The sequence below is a fragment of the Balaenoptera musculus genome, chromosome 20, assembly GCF_009873245.2.
Source record: "Balaenoptera musculus isolate JJ_BM4_2016_0621 chromosome 20, mBalMus1.pri.v3, whole genome shotgun sequence".
In the NCBI taxonomy this organism is placed as follows: Eukaryota; Metazoa; Chordata; class Mammalia; order Artiodactyla; family Balaenopteridae; genus Balaenoptera; species Balaenoptera musculus.
This window is the reverse complement of record NC_045804.1, coordinates 52,568,714-52,588,268: the sequence shown is the minus strand read 5'-3', so window position 1 is coordinate 52,588,268 and position 19,555 is coordinate 52,568,714. Positions and strand designations below refer to the sequence as shown.

Here is a 19,555-nt window from a genome sequence, read left to right as displayed (position 1 = left end):
AACCGGAAAGGGAAGGCCAGATGGCTCACTGCCACACGGGTCTGAGCTACATGGCAGCCACCTGATAGGAGGGTTATAGGAAGAGAAGGCAAGGGTGTTTGTGCTGAAATCCCAGGTCCCAATCCCTAACGCCCAGCCCCAAACTGCAGAGCAATCTCTAATGGTGAGGCAGCCGGGAGAGCTTTAGAAGGCCTGGCAGGAACTCTGAAATCAGACCCGGCCAGCATGTGTCCCTGAATATCAGAAGAGACACTATATTTACCCCGAAAGCCCTTTAGTGCACAGAGAGCTATAAATAGCCATTGGGGCCCAAGCAGGTGGCCTTAACACATGGCTTTCCTTCCAAACATGCAGACCCATTTTAATTAAATTTGTAATTAACCTTTGGGAGGGCAGGCTGGATCCCATTTGCTGCTGGAGACACCGTGAGTAATTTTCTCTTCCTTGACCATCTGGGGATTAGCGTGCCGGCCAGGTGTTCCAGGAAGCAGCCCTCTGGGAGTCGGCACAGAGCCCGGCTCCCTGGACAGCGGGCCCCGGGCCTGGGGCGTGAGCGCAGCCGGCAGCCTCAGGCCTCCCCCTGCCCCGTGTCCCGATCAGAGCCTCTGTGCGAAGCGGATTCCTTCCTCCCGGTTTCCCCCAGCAGGAGATGGGGGTCCCAGCTGTGCTCATGCTACCCTTGCTGCTCCTGGGAATCAGCGGCCTCCTTTTCATCTACCAGGAGGCGTCCAGGCTGTGGTCCAAGTCAGCTGCGCAGAACAAGGTGGTGGTCATCACCGATGCCATCTCAGGACTGGGCAAGGGTAAGCGAGCTCTGCCCCCTCTCGTGCCCACTCCTGTCCTGGAGGGTGAGAGGCAACAGGGTGGCGTGTGGGTGAGCCCGCTGGGCCGGACGGGGGTGGATCGAGGCTGTGTTCCCTCCCAGCAGCTGTCATGAACCAGCAAGCGTCTTCTTTCTTGGAGGCTGCAGCTTTCTTGCCTGAGAAATGAGGGGACTGGAGTATCTGGGGTTGCAAACTCACAGTCTAAGGGCCAACATCGGTCTGCAGACATGATTTGTTTTGCCTCCAGGGGGGTTTCTAGAAATTTTGAAATGCAAAGCCCTCAGCTGGGGCAGTGAACTGGTGAAGAGGCCAAACTTGGGGGTGGGGTTGAAGTCTTGGCTCCACCACTTACCAGCTGGTGATGCACTGCTCAGCCTTGGGTTTCTCATCTGAAAGCAAGGATACTAATACTTTCTGCCTCATAATGCTGTTGTGATGAATAAACGAATTAATAGATGGAAAGCACTTAGAACAGTGCCTGTAAGTAGAGTGGGCACCCCTCAAGTGTTAGCGACGGTGATAACTATGCAGAACGTGCAAACACCAGTGTGCCACACACCCCACTAATCCCTATTGTCTCACACTCGGCCTGATTCTCTCAACCACATCACCTCCTGGCCTTGAAGGCATTTACGTTTGCAACTCCTGAATTAGATGGTCTCAGAGGGCCCTTCTGCTGGTGGCATGTGTGACATAAGAGACAGTAAATGCCCTTAGGTTTTTAAGATCCTCTCTCATCCCTAATAACGGTAGTGCAGCCCCATGTGTCTCATAGTTTGGGTATCATTTTTGCTGTTGTTTTTGTTATTTCTAATCAAATGTCGAACCCACCAGCCAAACACTCATTAGGTCACTCAACCAGTATCTGTTGAGTCCTCTACATCCTGAAATGAGCACTGCCCCTTCCAAAGAGGCCCGCTGGTGGGCTGGGCACCCACTCCCATGGTGCTACCATTACGAGAACATTTGTAACCTCCCATCTGGGAATTCTCTCGGATTCTCCTTCCCCTGGGCATCCCCACAGCAGCCCATCTGCATGCTTCAACAATGGGTTCCATTTCAGTGGGTGATCGACCTGGGTTCACCACATGAGATGAAAGAGAAAGAGTAAGGCAGTAAAACTAGGTTCTTAGGTGGCCCCTACGTGGGTCCCAGAAGCAGTTCCCAAGGAGGATATCCAACATCACTAGACTCAATACTCACAAGGGACACAAATTCCATCTTCCACAGGGACAAACCAGGCACACACGTTTGCCAGCCAGACCAGACACAAGACAACAGGGAGTAGTGGGTGCCCCGGGGAAATGGAGCAGAGACACCCACCCAGAGACATGCAGAGTCAGTCTTTGGGGAAGACCGTTCTTCAAGCAGAACACGCCCGTCTAGCATCAGGACAGCTGCCAACCCGAGACCCCTTCATCGCCTTCATTCCCTGGCACCTTGATTGCTCCTTCCTTTTGGATGGTCCCTAAGGCGCTGGTTTCTGGGTTCCATGGCTCCTCACAGAAATACACTACCGTTAGTGGCGTATCTGGGTATTTCTCAGTTGGTCCAGGGCACGGACTCTCTTGGTGAATGATCCACGGGTGTGTGAAAGGCATGTGCATTCTGCTGCTCATGAATGAAGTGAATTACAAATGTCGATTAGACCCTGTTGGTTGAGAAGGCTGTTCTACAACTGTCCTGATTTTCTGTCTTACTGGACAGGACTTCTATCTATTGCTGAGAGATGTGTATTTGGTTTAGTAGTCTTGTTTATTTATTTTTAAAAGTCTCATTCTATTATAAGCAAACATTGTACAAACCATGTGCCCAGGAAATATATCTCAGGAGCACAATGGCATTTTCAGAGGAATACGGTCTAGTCTCTGTCATGACTAATGTCACTGCTCTTTTTCACTGCCTCTTAAGGACTCACCCTAGAAAGAAATGCAAAGCAGAAAAAAATAAAGTCCGAGTATTTAGAAGTAACTTGAGAAGCTGGGCATGGGTGACCTTAAATAAACGCTTAGCCAGAACATGCTGCTGACCACAGCGATTCTGGGTTCAAAGTGCTCCGTTTCTCAGGTCCAAGGCAAGAAAAAAGTGAGGGGCACCAAGCAGATGATGTAGGCTACACACAGCCCACAGTACATGCCCAGTCCCACAGAACCTGACTGAACTCAGTGGGTAGCTCTGGACAGCATCAAGGAGCCCAGTTCCAAGCTGTCTCCCAGGGAAACCAGACAGATAGAGATCAGGACTGCTAACCCTCACCCCAAACCCACACAATTCGGCCAAGTCAGGGATGGGGTCACCTTGGACCCACTGTGTCTGCACCACCAGGGAAGCCCCACACAGTTATTTCTTGATTCAAGTTTCCCTTTGTCAGCAGAACTGACCGCAGCTTCCCCCGACCACATCTGTTTCTAGACCTCACTGAGACCTCCCCTCCCTAGAGCCTTCTCCTTTCCTTCTCTATCAGCCCCTCCTGCCTTCACTCCTGCTCCCATCTGGCTTAGACTGAATGGTCCAGCACATCAATTGCTCCCTCTCCAATACCACAGTTCCCCTGCCCACAATGCCCACTTATCAAACCCCTGCCAACTGTCCTGTCGAGCTGGCCCCCTTCTTTCCACCAGCTCCAGCTGTTGAGACTTGCAGGAGAAAATCACACAAACATAAGATCACTTATAGCCATGGCACACAGGATTTCCAGCGTCTAGTGGGCACCCAGTGCTGCCCAACTACCCTTTGGCATCCCCAGGCAGCCTGGGTCACCAGTGCTTGGTGTAAAAATGGGACAGTAATAGCTACTCCCCTGTAGTAGGTGTTGTTGGTGCCCCTCCTAGATTCCTGTACCTGGCCAGTTCATCCATCCCCAGGTCCTATGAGTGTTGGTGGCCATGGCTCATAGACTTGCCCTCTGCCAGTGGACACCCTTTGTACCCACCCCCGGAGGGAGGCAGCACACCATCAGTGACTGGTTGACACACGTGTACAAAAGACAGTCCCCTTGCATCCAGCTGGGACAGCCTTGCAGCTGGGTTTACAGTCCAGAGTCTTCCTTGGGTCCAGCCAAAGCTAGACTTTACCTGAGACCACATCCTTCCCCTTCACCTACGCCATGCCCTTAATCCCTGACAGATTTTCTCTGAAGAGCACTCCCTGAATTAATCCTAGCCACCTGAATCCCTGTCTTAGATTCTGCTTTTAGGGAACCCAACCTAAGAGACTGCTGCATGGGATGACTGTGAGAATTAAATGAGCTAATAAATGTAAATCCCTTTCAATAGCTCCTCAAGCAAGTAAACTGTCAAAATCTGTTAGCTTTTATTGTTCTTAAATATCATTGTTATTGCCACATAAGAATACTTGTGTATCTACCAACTACTTCCCAGGTAAGAACATTGGGTGAGGGACTTCCCTGGCAGGCCAGCGGTTAAGACTCCACACTTCCACTGTAGGGGGCACAGGTTCGATCCCTGGTTGGGGAACTAAGATCTTGCATACCGCGCGGTATGGCCAAAAAAAGAAAAAAAAAAAGAACACTGGGACATTGGGTGAGTCAGAAATTCGTCCAGAGTAAAACTTACTAGACAGCAGGCACGTTTCCTTTCTTAATAAAAAGAACCCTGGCTGGAGTATCGACCCACAGAGAAAATGTGGAGGAAACTAGTGACATTTGGTCTGAAAAAACATGGCAGCTGTCTCCAATATCTTCAGATTGAGATATGTTTAGAGCTGTGCTTCTGGGGGTCTTGCTTGATGGAATCATCTTTCTGTCCAGTTTAAGAAAGAATGTCCTAATAATCAGAACTACCCAACGGAGGAGGGGTTATTTCACACCCCTGTGAGATGCCCTTCACAGGAGGCAACCATGCTGAGGCTGGAAACAAGAAGAAATTCCACAGGCAGTTGAATGCAATGACCTCTAAAGGAACTCATGGCTCTAAGGCTTTTGAATTCTTTGAATCCTTGAATCTGTAAGAAAGAGGGGCTCGCCATCAGTGGTTTCACCCACAGTGTGTCCTGTCCTCCTTCCTTCTTCCCCTCAGAGTGTGCTCGGGTGTTCCATACCGGCGGGGCCAGGCTGGTGCTGTGCGGAAAGAGCTGGGAGAGGCTTCAGAGTCTACACGATGCCCTGATCAGTGTGGCTGACCCCAGCGAGGTACGGCCTTCTGGCAGCCGCCACGGGCAACCCCTGGACACCCTTAGCCTTCGTTGCTTGTTACAGGGCAGCTCTTTCGGTGAAAATTTGGGTGAAATTTTGCTTTGGGGAAATGTAATTTTTTTAAATGTACTTTTAAAATTTTAAGTTTGTTTATTTTTGGCTGCGTTGGGTCTTTGTTTCTGCACGGGCTTTTTCTAGTTGCGGCGAGCGGGGGCTACTCTTCGTTGCGGTGCGCGGTCTTCTCATTGCAGTGGCTTCTCTGGTTGCGGAGCACGGGCTCTAGGCACGCAGGCTTCAGTAGTTGTGGCGCGTGGGCTCAGTAGTTGTGGCGCAGGGGCTTAGTTGCTCCGAGGCATGTGGGATCTTCCTGGATCAGGGATTGAACCCGTGTCCCCTGCACTGGCAGGCGGATTCTTAACCACTGTGCCACCAGGGAAGTCCTGGGGAAGTGTAATCTTGACACAGGTAAGTCTGCCCACATGGGGGTTGGCTCATTTTGACCTCTCATTGTGCCTCTAGCCTCTGATCCTCCCCACCCCCCATTCTATTTAAGTCAGACTCAAAGAGGATCCAGAAAATATGGTATGTCACAGATACAGGCTCTGTTTATTAACACTCATGGCTGATTTTTAAAATAATACTTCAAATAATATTTCCTTCAAAGAGGGAGTTCCCTGGCAGTCCGGTGGTTAGGACTTGGCGCTTTCACCGCCATGGCCCAGGTTCAATCCCTGGTCACGGAACTAAGATCCCGCAAGCCAAAAAAAAAAAAAAATTTCCTTCAAAGAAATCAAGGAAGTGAAGTCCCCTTCCATGAAGTTACACAGGAGATGAACACATTTCAATGCAGCTGGGGTCTTCAAAGCATTTCTGGAGCATTGTTTAAGAAATTGCTTTCAGGGGTTTCCCTGGTGGTGCAGTGGTTAAGAATCCACCTGCGACGCAGGGGACACGGGTTCGAACCCTGGTCTGGGAAGATCCCACATGCCGCGGAGCAACTAAGCCCGTGCGCCACAACTACTGAGCCTGCGCTCTAGAGCCAGCGGGCCACAACTACTGAGCCCGTGAGCCACAGCTACTGAAGCCCATGCGCCTAGAGCCTGTGCTCCACAAGAGAAGCCACCACAATGAGAAGCCCGTGTACCACAACGAAGAGTATCCCCCTGCTCGCCGCAGCTAGAGAAAGCCTGTGCGTAGCAACGAAGACCCAACGCAGCCAAAAATAAATAAATAAGTAAATTTATTTGAAAAAAAGAAAAAGACATTGCCTTCAGAGAGTTCTCTTCAGGATTTTTTTTTAAATCTTTTCCCTTGATGTTGAATTTGATTTTGGAAATAGCCAAAAATCATTCAGAACTAACTCTGGTACTTGAGGAGATGGAGCAACCAGGATAATACAACATACTCCAAGGTATGTTTCTTGGGATCTTATTAGGTATTGGTTATTAAGTAGTAAAAACAAGGTTCTGAAGTCAATTGTGTAGGAAATACTGAGTTAGGCCAAGCTTGTCTGACTAATTTCTTTACTGCAGGACTTTTCAGAGCCTTTGCTATGCAAATGTGCATTGTGTTATCTCCAAGAAGAACATATAATAGTCTGTATTTCCTAAGCAAATTTGACCAGGGAACCTTTTTTTAAGGCCGTATCTCAGGGCTAGTGTTTGTCAAACACCAGGATTGCATTTACCCATATGGTAACATCAATTTTTCCATCTGTATCCCTTCTAACCCATGAGAATCTTGACGATATCAAATGTTTAGGGCTGAACACAAATGCCTGGCACATAGATCGTGCTCCAAAAAAATTGCGTTGAGTGTGTGATTTTGGCCAAAAATTAAATGTGGCTACAAAGTACTGGGCAGATTCTCTTGAGGCTTGGAAGCCAGTCTGAAAGCAATTGCCAAAAAGGAGCTCAGAAGTGTTATAAGAAATGACATCAACAGCAGAATCAATGCATGGCCTCCACTTGGATTTCTCAGGTCGGGCCCCTTGACCAGAAGTTCAGACTTATGACTGCATGTTTGCGTGTTGGGAATGTTGTTGTTGCTCTGGTCCCCAAGTATGCATTTTCTCCATCAATTTCCTTCCTCCCAGAGTCCTCTCTGCTTCTTCCTCATCATTTGTTTGTAGTCATTCCATGAGCTCTGAGTTTCAAAAGGGGTGGCTCTTAGATTGAAGGGTCCCAAGGTCTGAGGGGATGTATCCACATGTGCCTTGACTCTCTCATTGGTCCAGCAGACATTCACCCCAAAGCTGGTCCTCTTGGATCTCTCGGACATCAGCTGTGTCCAGGATGTGGCCAAAGAGGTCCTGGATTGCTATGGCTGCGTGGACATCCTCATCAACAATGCCAGCATGAAGGTGAAGGGGCCTGCCCATAACATTTCTCTGGAACTCGACAAAAAGATCATGGATGCCAATTACTTTGGACCCATCACACTGACCAAAGGTCTCGTGAGTTTGACCTTCCCACTGGCTGCTAGAAAGGGCTCTGTTATATTTCCAGACAGTCACCCAATTCTGGATGGAGCCTCCAGCCCCTCTTTCAGAAAAATCCCTGCTTATTTGGTGAAAGCTTTCAGCATCTGACTGTAAATGTTGATGAAAGAAAAGGGACTGTGAAAGTCTCTGACTGGTATATTCCAACCTGCCTCTCCATTAAGCCCCCTCCCCAAGCCCTGCCCTTTTCTCCTCTTTTCTTACTCATATCCATGGCTCCCCTCCAATCCCACTCCACATCTCTGGACCACTGTCTTCATCCTCTGCAAATCTTTTACTGTATCGACCTTGTGGTTGATCTGCTCCTAATCAGGACAGTTGGTCCAAGGTCGAAAAAGAGTTTATCTGCAAGAGACCCAGAATACTGTCAATCCCTTTGCAGAAACAGGAAGGCAGGAGGACGTCTCCCTTTTAAAGGTAAAATGGTGGTTCCTGTGTGGAGATTTCTAAGGATCAAGTTCAAATGCAGATCTGAAGCTGGGGTTAGGGGTGTTGCTAGAGATGACATGGAATAGCACCAAGAGTTGAAGCCCTCCCCCCACCCCAAATAAAGTTTATCGAAGCAGAAGCACAAAAGGGAGAATATAAGCATGGAGAATGTCTACATGGAGGGAGTAGTGTGTTTGGCAAAGGCTGAGAAAGCATGATCTTAGAGCTGCCTTCTCTACGGCCAGAATCTCCATGATAATGGGATTCTGAGAGCTGTGACAGCTGAAGGGAAAGAAGCGCTGGGAGCAGAAAGATGACTCCCCAGAGCTTCTAAGATGATGCCCCGGAGATCACAGTTTCCTCCAGCCCAGTCGTTGTGGACACACCAAGCAGGCCAGCCAAGGTGTGTCCTTCACTCAACCTCTGAGAGCTCAGGTTCCCTGGCACCACGGTGAGGAATGCAATCTTAAGTCTTCTGATATTTTTTGCCATCTCCCTATTCAATCTGTGCTATTCTTACTCCATATCTTTTCCTAAATTTCCTCATTGGTAAATTAATTCAATTCAGGAGGAAATCTTTACCATAAATTAAAAACCCCTTTCCCTCTCCATAAGTACAAGAAAACCTCAAATCAGAACAAAGTAGTAAGTTCTCCCAAGACAAAGGGCTGAGGTCTTTCCTCTCTTTTTTTAAAAAAGATTAGCACATGCAAGAGAAGTATTAAAGACCCATTGGAACCAACTTTCCTACTGGAAGCAATAGGACAATTGAAAAGGGATTACCTTTCTCACTATTGAAATCAGTGTCACTCCATGCACATGGATGGGTCATTTAAAATCATCCAGGGACTCCCCTGGGGGTCCAGCGGTTAGGACTCTGCACTTCCACTGAAGGGGTCCTGGATTCGATTCCTGGTCAGGGAACTAAGATCCTGCATGCCACGTGCAGCGAGGCCAAAAAAATTCAATAATAAAATAAAATAAAATAACCCAGCAATTCCCCAGTCGAGCCCAGCCCACTCTTAGGAAACACTGGATAAGTGGTAACCAGGGTCCATTCCATCTGTGTCCCACTGTAACCCAACTGTCAGGGAGGTAGAGGAGCCCTCCGTGATGAGGGGAAGGGCTCTACCTGACGTTGCCTGACTCAGCCTCAGATTTGTAACTGCGGTTCTTTGTCCTGTGCTTCCCAGCCCTGCTCCCCAACATGATCTCCCGGAGGACCGGACAAATTGTGTTAGTGAATAACATCCAAGGGAAGCTTGGAATCCCGTTCCGTACAGCCTGTAAGTTGCTAAGACAAACGTGTTTCGTCCTATGTTATGTGTCTTATAAGACAAGAGATGTGTGTCTAGGACTAGGCATGGGGTTACACTGGGGAAGAGGAAGAGGGTCCAGAGATGAAAGCATCTGTTGGCTTTTCTTTCATCCCTTCAGCTCCTATTTTTGACCGTCTACAGCACACAGGTGACTATGGGAGATAAAGATAAGTCCTCCCCTCGGCCCCCAGAAGCTCACATCTCACAGGCGGTCAGGACACGTCCTGGCTGGACACGATCAATGCCAGATCAAGGTCACGCTCCTGACATGGGTGCACAGCCCCAGCTCAGATGCCCCCTTCTCTGTAAAGATGCCCCTGGAGAGACAGGAACGATTACAACTGGGAAAGAAAGGAGGGGTGCACATCCCAAAAGGGGAGAGAGATGGAGAGGTTCTGAGGAAGGAGGAAGGAGAAAAGGAAAGGGACACAATTCCAGGGGAGGCGAGAGAGAGAGAATTCCAAAGGTGAGACGCCTCTAAAAAGTCCAAGGAGGAGAGGGACTTCTCGGTGTATGTTCCTGGGACCCAACTGGGAGAATTCTGGAGACATTCCCACCTCCCGTGAGGTAGGATGTGGGAGGGTGGCGGAACATGTCTCATACATTTCCTTATGGCCCAAAGTACCATGCACGAAACCGGAGCTGGGTAAGTAAGTGTCTGGTGGGTAGAAAGGTGAGAGGGAGAGAGGAATGAAGAAAGGGTGGGTGGGGTGGCCTGATGTAGTCTTCTGGAGCCACCACAACAAAATACCACAGGGACTTCCCTGGTGGCACTGTGGTTAAGACTCCCCGCTCCCAATGCAGGGGACCCGGGTTCAATCCCTGGTCAGGGAACTAGATCCCACATGCATGACACAACTAAGGGTTCCCATGCCACAACTAGGGGGTCAGTGAGCCGCAACTAAGGAGCCCACCTGCCACAACTAAGACCTGGTGCAACCAAATAAATAAATAAATATTAAAAAAAAAAAAAAAAGACCAGGTGGCTTAAACAACAGAAATGTATTTTCTCACAGCTCTGCAGGCCGGAAGTCCAAGATCAAAGTGTGGGCAGGCTTGATGTTTCCCGAAGCCTCTCTCCTTGGCTTGCTGATGGCCTGCTCCCCGGGTCCTCACATGGTCTTTGTGTGTGGGCACCCCTGCCGTCTCCTGCTCTTCTTATAAGGACACCCGTCCGATTGGATTAGGGCACCACCCTAAGAGCCTCATTTTACCTTAATTACCTTCTAAAGGCCCTTATCTCAAAATACAGCCACAATCTGAGATACTGGGGTTAGGACTTCAACATCTGAATTTGGGGGCGGGATACAATTCAGCCCATCATATCCCCCTAATAGTGTTTTACTTTCCTTTTCTCGTTTGCATTAGTTAGGTTAAGCTGACGGTGCTGTAAAGACCTTTATTCCTCCTCCATATAACTGTCTAAATGGGCAGCTCAGCAGGCATCACTGTTCCTCACGGTCACTCGGGGGCCCAGAGTCGTGCCAAGTCACAGCTTTGCCATCATTTTCCACGTGGTCAAAGCTAGTTCCCACCCCACGTGGGTTCCTGCTGGCAAGAAGAGGGCGTCGTGCCCATACAGCCCTGCTCACATCCTGTCGTCGAGAAGCCAGTCACATGCTTACCCCCTTGCTGCAAGGGATGCTGGGAATTGCAGTCCGCCTGTGGGCCCAGGATGGGGAGAAGAATAGAGCTGGGTCCGCACAGGGCAGTCTTTGCCACGTACCTCATTCCGTCTCTGCCCCAGCCCATCTAGAACCTCACCACTATTCCTCCTACTCACAAACATACATGTCATTTTCAGCAGGTGGATTACTTTCCACTTGCTCGCTGCCTTCATTCATTCAACAAACAGCAATCGAATGCCTAGAACCAGGTGCTGGGGACACAGACAGCAGTGACATGATACAATGTGGTGCAGGCAACACAACTGGCCCTTTGGCCTCCAACCAACATGGAATCCAATGCACTGGTTTCCTTGGAACCTTTCTTTTTTTTTAAAATTTATTTATTTATTTTTGGTTGCGTTGGGTCTTCGTTGCTGCCCACAGGCTTTCTCTAGTTGCGGACAGCGGGGGCTACTCCTGGTTGTGATGCGTGGGCTTCTCACTGCGCGGTAGTTGCGGCTCGTGGGCTCTAGAGCGCAGGCTCAGTAGTTGTGGCGCACGGGCTTAGTTGTTCTGAGGCAAGTGGGATCTTCCCGGACCAGGGCTCGAACCCGTGTCCCCTGAATTGGCAGGCAGATTCTTAACCACTGCGCCACCAGGGAAGTCCTAGCTCCTACATTCTTAACCCTGATGGCCTCAGGACCTTGGAGAAATCACTCTCTCAGGGAACCAGCCTTCCCGGCTGAAATGTTTTATATACATTTTCTCACTTGGATAGGGTGATATTATCCCCACTTTATTTATTTATTTATTTATTTAGCCCATTTTATCGGTTTTTAATTTTACTGAAGTATAGTTGATTTACAACGTTGTGTTAGTTTCTGCTGTACCGAAAAGTGACTCGGTTACACATATACATCCTCTTTTTCATATACTTTTCCATTATGGTTTATCGCAGGATATTGAATATAGTTCCCTGTGTATTATGCCCATTTTAAAGATAAGAAAACTGAGCCTCTTCAGGTAAAAATGAGTCACTTGCCCAAAGTCACACAGCGGGCAAGTGGCTAAGTTGGATTCCGTCTCATCTCTGCACCTGTCCACTGCTTCACAAGGGCTCTCTGTCCTCATCTATGAAGCGAGGGGCAGGTGACTTGAGGCCTCTCCCAACGGAGTTTGCAGGGATGTGTGTCCCCAAGGCCCCTCCTGGGAAGCACAGCGGGACCCACGCCCACCCCTCGCTGGTTTCTCTTCCAGACGCCGCCGCCAAGCACGCGGCGCTCGGCTTCTTCGACTGCCTGCGGGCCGAGGTGGAGGAATACGACGTTGTCGTCAGCACCGTGAGCCCCGCTTTCATCCGCTCCGACCACGTTCAGCCAGGCCAAGGAAACTGGGAGGCCTCCATCTGGAAATGTGAGCTTTCAGAGCGAAGCCAGAGGGACAGGGGCCGCGGAGGGCTCTGGGAGGGGGGGGGCGGGTCCAGGGGGGCGCTCCTGAAGCATGAGACTGGGGACGGTGGGGCCCCTGCACCCAGCTAACAGTGGGGAGGGACCCCAAAACGTAGGTCCTGAGGCACCAGGTAGATGGAATCCTAACCTGCAATCAGCAGACCGAAGCCAGGTTGGGCTCCGTCAGTCACAGGCTCTGTGACCTTGGCCACTGGGACTGCCCACCTCTGGGCCTGTTTCCCATGTGGAATAGCCAGGATTTGGTCTTCGAGAACTTCCTGTTTCCCTTGCCCTAGAAGGCAGCACAGAGAAACTCAGAGTCTGGCCCTGACTGCCTGCATGTGAAGTTCGCCTCAGTCACATATTAAGCAACTCCCTTCATCTCTCTGCCTCCGTTTCCCCTTTGGAGAATGAGGGCTGATGGTGATACCTAACTTGTAGACTCATAGGTAAGACTGAAAGTTCCAGCTCCTAAAATCCTGAGTGGTCTGTAAAGGCACCTATGATCAGTATTCTAGAATGCTCTACACAGAGCAGCTACCCCCTGCCCGAGGCTCTATCGACATTAGGGAATCAAGATGAATCAAGACGTAGGCAAGAGGTTCCAGGAGGCTCTGGACAAACACAGCTTCGCAACAATTGTAAACAACAGCCCCTTCATACATCCGGCACCTTCCTATCTTCTAAGCTCTTTCTCATCCCCTCCGACGGCTCATAACCATCCTGGGATGTTAACGGGGCAGGAAACTGCGCCTACTTTACAGATGCGGAAGCTGAGGCGCAGCGGGTAAAGTGCCTCCCCAGGGCGCACGGCCAGCAGACGGCAGGGTTGGTCCCGAGACTGGGACTCCAGAAGCGCACACCCGTCCCCACCTCGGGGGAGGGGGGGGGGCGGGGCTCTGGCCACACCCCTCCTCCCGAGGCTGTAAGCCCTGCCCCCGCCTGGGGGCTTTTCAGTCTTTTTCAGGAGGCTGACCTACGGGGTGCACCCCGTGGACGTGGCGGAGGAGGTGATGCGCACGGTGAGACGCAAGAAGCAAGAGGTCTTCCTGGCCAACCCCATCCCCAAGGCCGCCGTGTACATCCGCACCTTCTTCCCTGAGGTTTTTTTTGCCGTGGTGGCCTGTGGGGTGAAGGAGAAACTCAACGTCCCAGAGGAGGGTTAACTGCAGGGGGCCAAAAGGGTCACCCCGCGGGGAATAAAGGCTTCACGGGCAATTGCGGGATCCTCCATTCTCTCAGCACGTGGGGCCCCAAACAGTTCCCCAACCTGCGCACCACCTGTGGGAGGTGTTCACCATCCCAGTGACGATGGCCTGGCGTTCAGCCCAGTCGCCCTGGGCCCCTGGGTGTCTCCCACGTGACTTTCCCAGGACACACTTGCAGAAGCTTCTCGACCCTACAGAGTGACAGCCCGGCAGAAAAACAGGAACCATAACGGGTCCAACTCCCAAATACTCGCACTCCCACTGTGGCCATCAGCCTGCCCAGGACCTCAGAACAGGCCCCAACCACAGAAGCTGAACTTGGCAACTCCTTAGGGCAGCCCTGTGAAACTGAACTTTCTGGAATGATGGAAATAGTCTGTCATCTGCAGTGTCCAGTATGGCAACCACCAGCCACGTATGGCTGTTGAATACCTGAAATGTGGCCTGTGCAAAAGAGAAACAGAATTTTCAATTTTATTTAATTCGAATTAATTTAACTTTAAATAGCTGCATGGGGCTAGCGGTTCCCAGGTTGGCAACACAGCAGAGCTGTGATCCTCGGTCCTGGCAGCATATCAGAATCAGCCCTTTCCCTGGACTTAATTGGTCCAAAGAGGAGCCCAGGCACAGCTGCTTAAGGTGCAACAAATCTTGAGAACTTCTGCCCGGGGGCATCCGGCTCATTCAAGCCGCTTCTTACATTCTCAAAGCAAAATTCGTTTAAAACTGCCATCCTTGTTGTTGGTGGGTGTTTCTCTTAGTGTTTCTTAAACAAAACAGTTAATGATTCTTGAAATCTTGGAAAGTGTAGGGTACATTGTTTGCACTAATAATTGTACCTACTGATTCAAACTTTTCTAATATTTACAGATGAAAGAGGGCTCAAATTTCCTCCCTGAACCCAAGCCATTTATGAAATTAACACACACGGTACATGTCTGCATATATATATATGTACATATCCCTGAACTTAAAAAGCAAAATGTCCAGGATCACGTGGTCACCAGGGAACCCAGGCTACCTCAGGATAAGGCTGCGGGTTGGGACGCATCACCAGAACTTAGGAGGGCAGCTGAGGCAGGGCAGGCCTAGGGCCAGCAAGATGACCTTCTGTGTTATTACTGCTGTTGGGTGTTGGGATGCTGGAGGTGCTTAGGCCAGAATGATGGAGGGTCGGGAGGGGCTGGGAGGTGGGGGACGGACAACAGCATCGGGGAAACGACTGACATGTGATCGGTGGCCAGAGACAGAGACGGCAGCTTTGGGGCAAGAAGGGCTGGAGCCAGGGCCGCAGGCAGCCAGTCCTGGGGTCGCAACAGGGCTGGGCTCCAGGTCTAGCTCTGCCGCGCCCCAGCCCCGGGCCTGGGGTCCTGACCCGCTCTCTCTGGGGCTCTGCCTCCTCTCAGGTTGGAGCGGGGCTGAGGGGACCATCCTTCGGTGGTGGGAGTAGGGGTGGACGGGCCGAGAGGGACTGCCTCTGGGAAGCATCCACAGGGGCACCAAGCCGAATTCTGGGAAAGCAAGGACTGGAAGACTCCAAGGTGGGGGAAGACCTCAGACCCCTGGGATTCCCCAAAGAAAGCCACGTTGAATGATGGCTCAGGAAGAAGGACCTTCGTGTCAGTGGGTCTGCTCCGCTGTCCCTGCAGCCAAACAGGGTCAGAGACCTGCAGGTGGACGCAGCCACAGCAGGACTGAGTAGCTGGCCCCCCCAAACTCCCTTAAGTTGAATTTCCTGTCCGTGGACTTTGGTCTCCCTCTGACTGGATACCCCCTATTGCCTTTAGGATGTCCCTGTGTCCACATAGGCCTGCTGCCCTCTCAGGATGGGGCATCTCACCAGCCTAGCAAATGAGAAAACCTACAACCCTTAGGCTGAAACATATGGGAAATTTTTTTTAAGTTGTGGGGGGGAAAGCATCCTGCAATAAGAGGAATGGCCACCGGGTGTCACTGTGGCTCCAAACCGATTTTATAGCTTCCTCCTCTGAACAGAAATCCAGCACAGCAGAGCAGTAACAAGCCCACAAAATTGCATGCAATTCATCATCTCCAACGAGCATTCCCCTCCAAGATCCCATATGGTCTTCACATCAACTCTGAGTCACTGGAACAGCCAACAAATCTATTTCACCGATGAGAAAAATGAGGGTGGTCATGCTCTGTGGGACACTCTTGGCAGAACGAGGGCAGCCTGAAGGCGGTTGGTTAGCCCCTTGGGACACAGAAGGACTGGACCTCAGAGGCCAGTGACCGCCCCAGACCACAGAGTGAACCAAAACACTGATTCACCCAAGTAAGTAGAAAGTCCTATTTCAGGTATAGTTAGATCTAGGCATCCAAAGGATGCCACCAGGATTCAGGGTTTTTGTTTGTTTTGTTTGTTCTTTGTTTTGTTTTGCCATCTCTCAACAACATATTCTACGGGGTGGGCTTCATTCTCAACAGGTTCTCCCCATCTTCACGACAAGATGAACACCAATACCTCCAAGCTCACATCCTATAGACTTAGAAGCCAGATAGCAAAAGATTCCTCTTTCTCGCTAGTTCCAACACCCACCTGGTCATGTAGCCATCTTGAAACCACCAAGTGTGTCTGATTGCTCAAGCCTGGGCCACGTGCCCATTCCAGGGCTGGAGAGATGGGGCAGCTCTGTCTGATGGACAGAGTGGGGAGGGAGTGATTTCCCAAGAGAAAATTAAGATGCTCTTACAAGAAAGGGAGAACACACTTACGGGCAAAACAAGCCTTTCTTTGTAAACGCTTATCTCTGGAGAAGACAAGGGAACTTCTGAGCATTTACCACCTACCTGCTACCTTACGAGGAACTTTAACACGTCACCTTATGCAATGCTCCCAGCAAGCCTCCAAGACCAATATTAATGGTTCCATTTCTACTGGTGAAGAAAACAGGCTCAGAAAGCTGGGTAGGTAATTAAGCCCAAATCACAGAGCTGGGCAATGGCAGAGCTGGGACGTGGGTGGAGATGGCTGGAGCCCTTGCAGCTGAAGATGACCAATAACCTATCAGTCCCTTTCATCTTAGAACTGGGTGAGGTTTCCAAATGTAGGGTCAGATCACCCCCACCTTCCTGGTGCACCCTGGTCAACGGTGGTATTGGGGGAACTCTGGGTTGCAAAGTCAGTCAAGGAGTTTCCATTACAAAGGCTGAGGTACAGTGGGGGTTTGGTCTGGATTAGTTGGTGCTCTGTTGCCCAAAAGGGAAATGTCCAAGTATATAAACAGTAGAGGAATCTGGAGGATTCAGCAGATGCTTTTGGTGCCCTGTGACCCATCCCCCCACCCCCTCCCCCCGTCCCCAGTGTCAGCAGTAGCTATGACGGAAGGCTCCCACACCTGCCGACAGCATTCCAGCTCACCTCTCCACTTCTCTGCCCTGGGGGGCTTTCTCTAAAGCCTGAGGGTCCCTTCAACCCTTGCAGGTGCAGTCCTGAATTGCACAAGAGTTAATGTCCCTGGGGGGGGGGCATTGTTCACCCAGCAGGGGACAGGAGTTGGTGGGCAATGACCCAACCTCTCACACTTTGGAGGACAAATCTGAAGCACCTTAGAAGTGTTTTGCACACACAGCAGGTGCTATTGAAATGTTCGTTAGCTGCAACTATTACATGTTATCGTTTGCAGTAAAAGATGTAATCAAGTCAGCAGGAGCTCGGTTAACTCACCATCCCTGTGTCTGTTCACGACAGGTGGTGTCCTGCTGACAGCATCTGGAAAGCAGGATGGAGCTAGCATATACCTCTGTTTGTTCCCAGAACTGTAATTCTGTAACTTGTATAGATTACGATCTCCTCTCCTCTAGATGTTCTTTCTCCTCTGGCCCTTGGAGCTTCTGACACCCCCAGTATGACTTCCCAGCCCAAGACTCTGGACTTGCAAACCCTTCCTTCTGCTAGTGGAAGAGAGTGGAGTGGGGGATGAAGCAAAGCAGTCCCAGACCTGGAGGACACACTGGGAGTCAGGAGGGAGTTATCACCACCAGACCAGGGTCCAGACCTCAGGAGCAGGGAAAGGTCCAGGCAGGGTACCTGGGCTTCCAGAGGAGGATGGGAGACCATTTCTGCCACGCTGAGCTAACTCAATCGCTGGCCATGCTTGTATCTGACTCAATGGCTTTCAACCTGCCTCAAACTCCAATTTACAAATGTCCAAGAGCAGCTCTGTAGTTTGAGAAAAGCATCGAAGTATTTCTGCCATGCTTCCTCCTGAAACATCCCTTGACCAGATGGCCACGGCGTACACTCAGATGCACGGTCAAGGTTGGAACCATGCCTCCAATCTGGGCAGAAATCTAATCCAATCTTTTCCCATGCTGTGTTCTCCCAGCCTTCCCTACCAGGTCCCTCTAGACGGGGAAGCAACCTCAGGGAAAGCGTTACCAAGGAACTTCAGGCATCCTTGTTGAAGATGTGGGATGGCAGATATAACTACCAGCGTCTATGTGTAATTGCCTCTTTCTATTCCAAATTCATAGCCTAGGGCAAATGCTCCAATCTGTGGTGTATTACAGAGAAAGCTGCTAACAGTTGGGACCTGCTCATGATATCCAAGGGTATTCGAAAGGGAGAAGCCTGGGGATGCACATCTGAGTCACAACCCAATCCCTTAGGGGACAAAGAAAGTGAGGCTGGACTTAGGAAGAGCATGCGAGTGAAAGATGACAGATGAGTGTCAACAGAGGAAAAAGAACCAGATACAGCAGGAGGACCCCTAGACTCCCATCACCCAAGAGGGCAGGACAGCTACGTCTTCCCCAGCATCAGTTAAGACTTGGGCTTCCCTGGTGGCGCAGTGGTTGAGAATCTGCCTGCCAATGCAGGGGACACGGGTTCGAGCCCTGGTCTGGGAAGATCCCACGTGCCGCGGAGCAGCTGGGCCCGTGAGCCACAATTGCTGAGCCTGCGCGTCTGGAGCCTGTGCTCCGCAACGAGAGAGGCCGCGATAGTGAGAGGCCCGTGCACCGCGACGAAGAGTGGCCCCCGCTTGCCGCAACTAGAGAAAGCCCTCGCACAGAAACGAAGACCCAACACAGACAAAAATAAATAAATAAATAAAATTAAAAAAAAAAAATAAAGCAAATAATTAAAAAAAAAAAAGACTTGAAGAAAACACGGACTTCTTTTGAAATGCAAGCACGTGGGTCTACCGATACACACATTGCCCTCTGGGGTCAGGTGGCAGGTCCCCGTGCTTTCTCCTTCTGTCATCTCGGTTCCTTCTATCTTGGAACTGTTGCTCAAAATTACGTAGCCTTTCTCATGGGGAATAAAAAAGAACCTCATTCTTCCTTCTTAAGAAAAGAACAGTAGCAGAGACACACCAATGAGTCATGCCGTGTATATGAGGAAAAACTTAATTTTTGGAGTCGGGTGTCTTAAACAAATGGTTCCTATCAGAAAGGAAGTATTTCTAGAAAATGGGCTGTTGAACTACAGACTCACCAGTAACCGCACCTGTCGAGCCCCAGGACTGGGATCAGCCTTAGCAGCTTCCCTGTGAGAAGTGAGGGGATATTTGTTAGAAGAGCTACTGAAAAGTGTGCAAAGCTCTAGGAAACAGAGGACAGTCAACTTGAGACAGGCTGGGACCCGGGACCCTCTACTGCAGTGCTTGCACCTGGACAAACGTCTCCTCCAGCAACAGAATACAAAGAAACTATAAGGGGCTAAAAATACCTGCACGCATGCGCAGTTTACGCAAATTATGAACAAGAGGATACAAAAAGGCCAAAACCCAACTGCCACTTCTGAGGGGCGGGGAGGAAAAGCAGGGTCCTGCGCATGACCCCTGCACACGCCACCACCAAGGGGGTGGGCACACCACCTGAGCCACCGCTCCGGCCCAACCCCCCCTCACCCCATTTAAGGGACCAGCTCGCCCCACCTCAGGGAGTGAGCAAGGGCACATGTTGCTTGTTTTCGCTCCCTTCTGCTGCAGCACGAGTCCCAGTAAAGACTCTCCTGAATTCCTCCTCTGGCCTCTCATCAATTTCTATTGATTAAGGAGTTCAAGGACCCTAGTCGGTAACAAAGTGATGGTCCGTT

General features: G+C 50.5%; 1 protein-coding gene across 4 annotated transcripts; it reads left to right on the top strand.

The window, feature by feature from the left end:
* Window positions 1-288: 288 nt before the first annotated feature.
* DHRS7C (dehydrogenase/reductase 7C) lies at window positions 289-13,498 on the top strand. 4 transcript variants are annotated; one of them, XM_036835451.1, is made up of 7 exons: window positions 289-425; window positions 647-803; window positions 4,862-4,974; window positions 7,217-7,427; window positions 9,100-9,192; window positions 12,090-12,245; window positions 13,238-13,498. In XM_036835451.1, the coding sequence occupies exons 2-7, from the start codon at window positions 650-652 to the stop codon at window positions 13,444-13,446; spliced, it is 936 nt and encodes a 311-aa protein (XP_036691346.1). In that variant the 5' UTR covers window positions 289-425; window positions 647-649; the 3' UTR covers window positions 13,447-13,498. The 4 variants fall into 4 exon arrangements, with proteins under 4 accessions (XP_036691346.1, XP_036691344.1, XP_036691347.1 ...); XM_036835449.1 differs by having other exon boundaries at window positions 7,214-7,427; XM_036835452.1 differs by having other exon boundaries at window positions 644-803.
* Window positions 13,499-19,555: the final 6,057 nt, after the last annotated feature.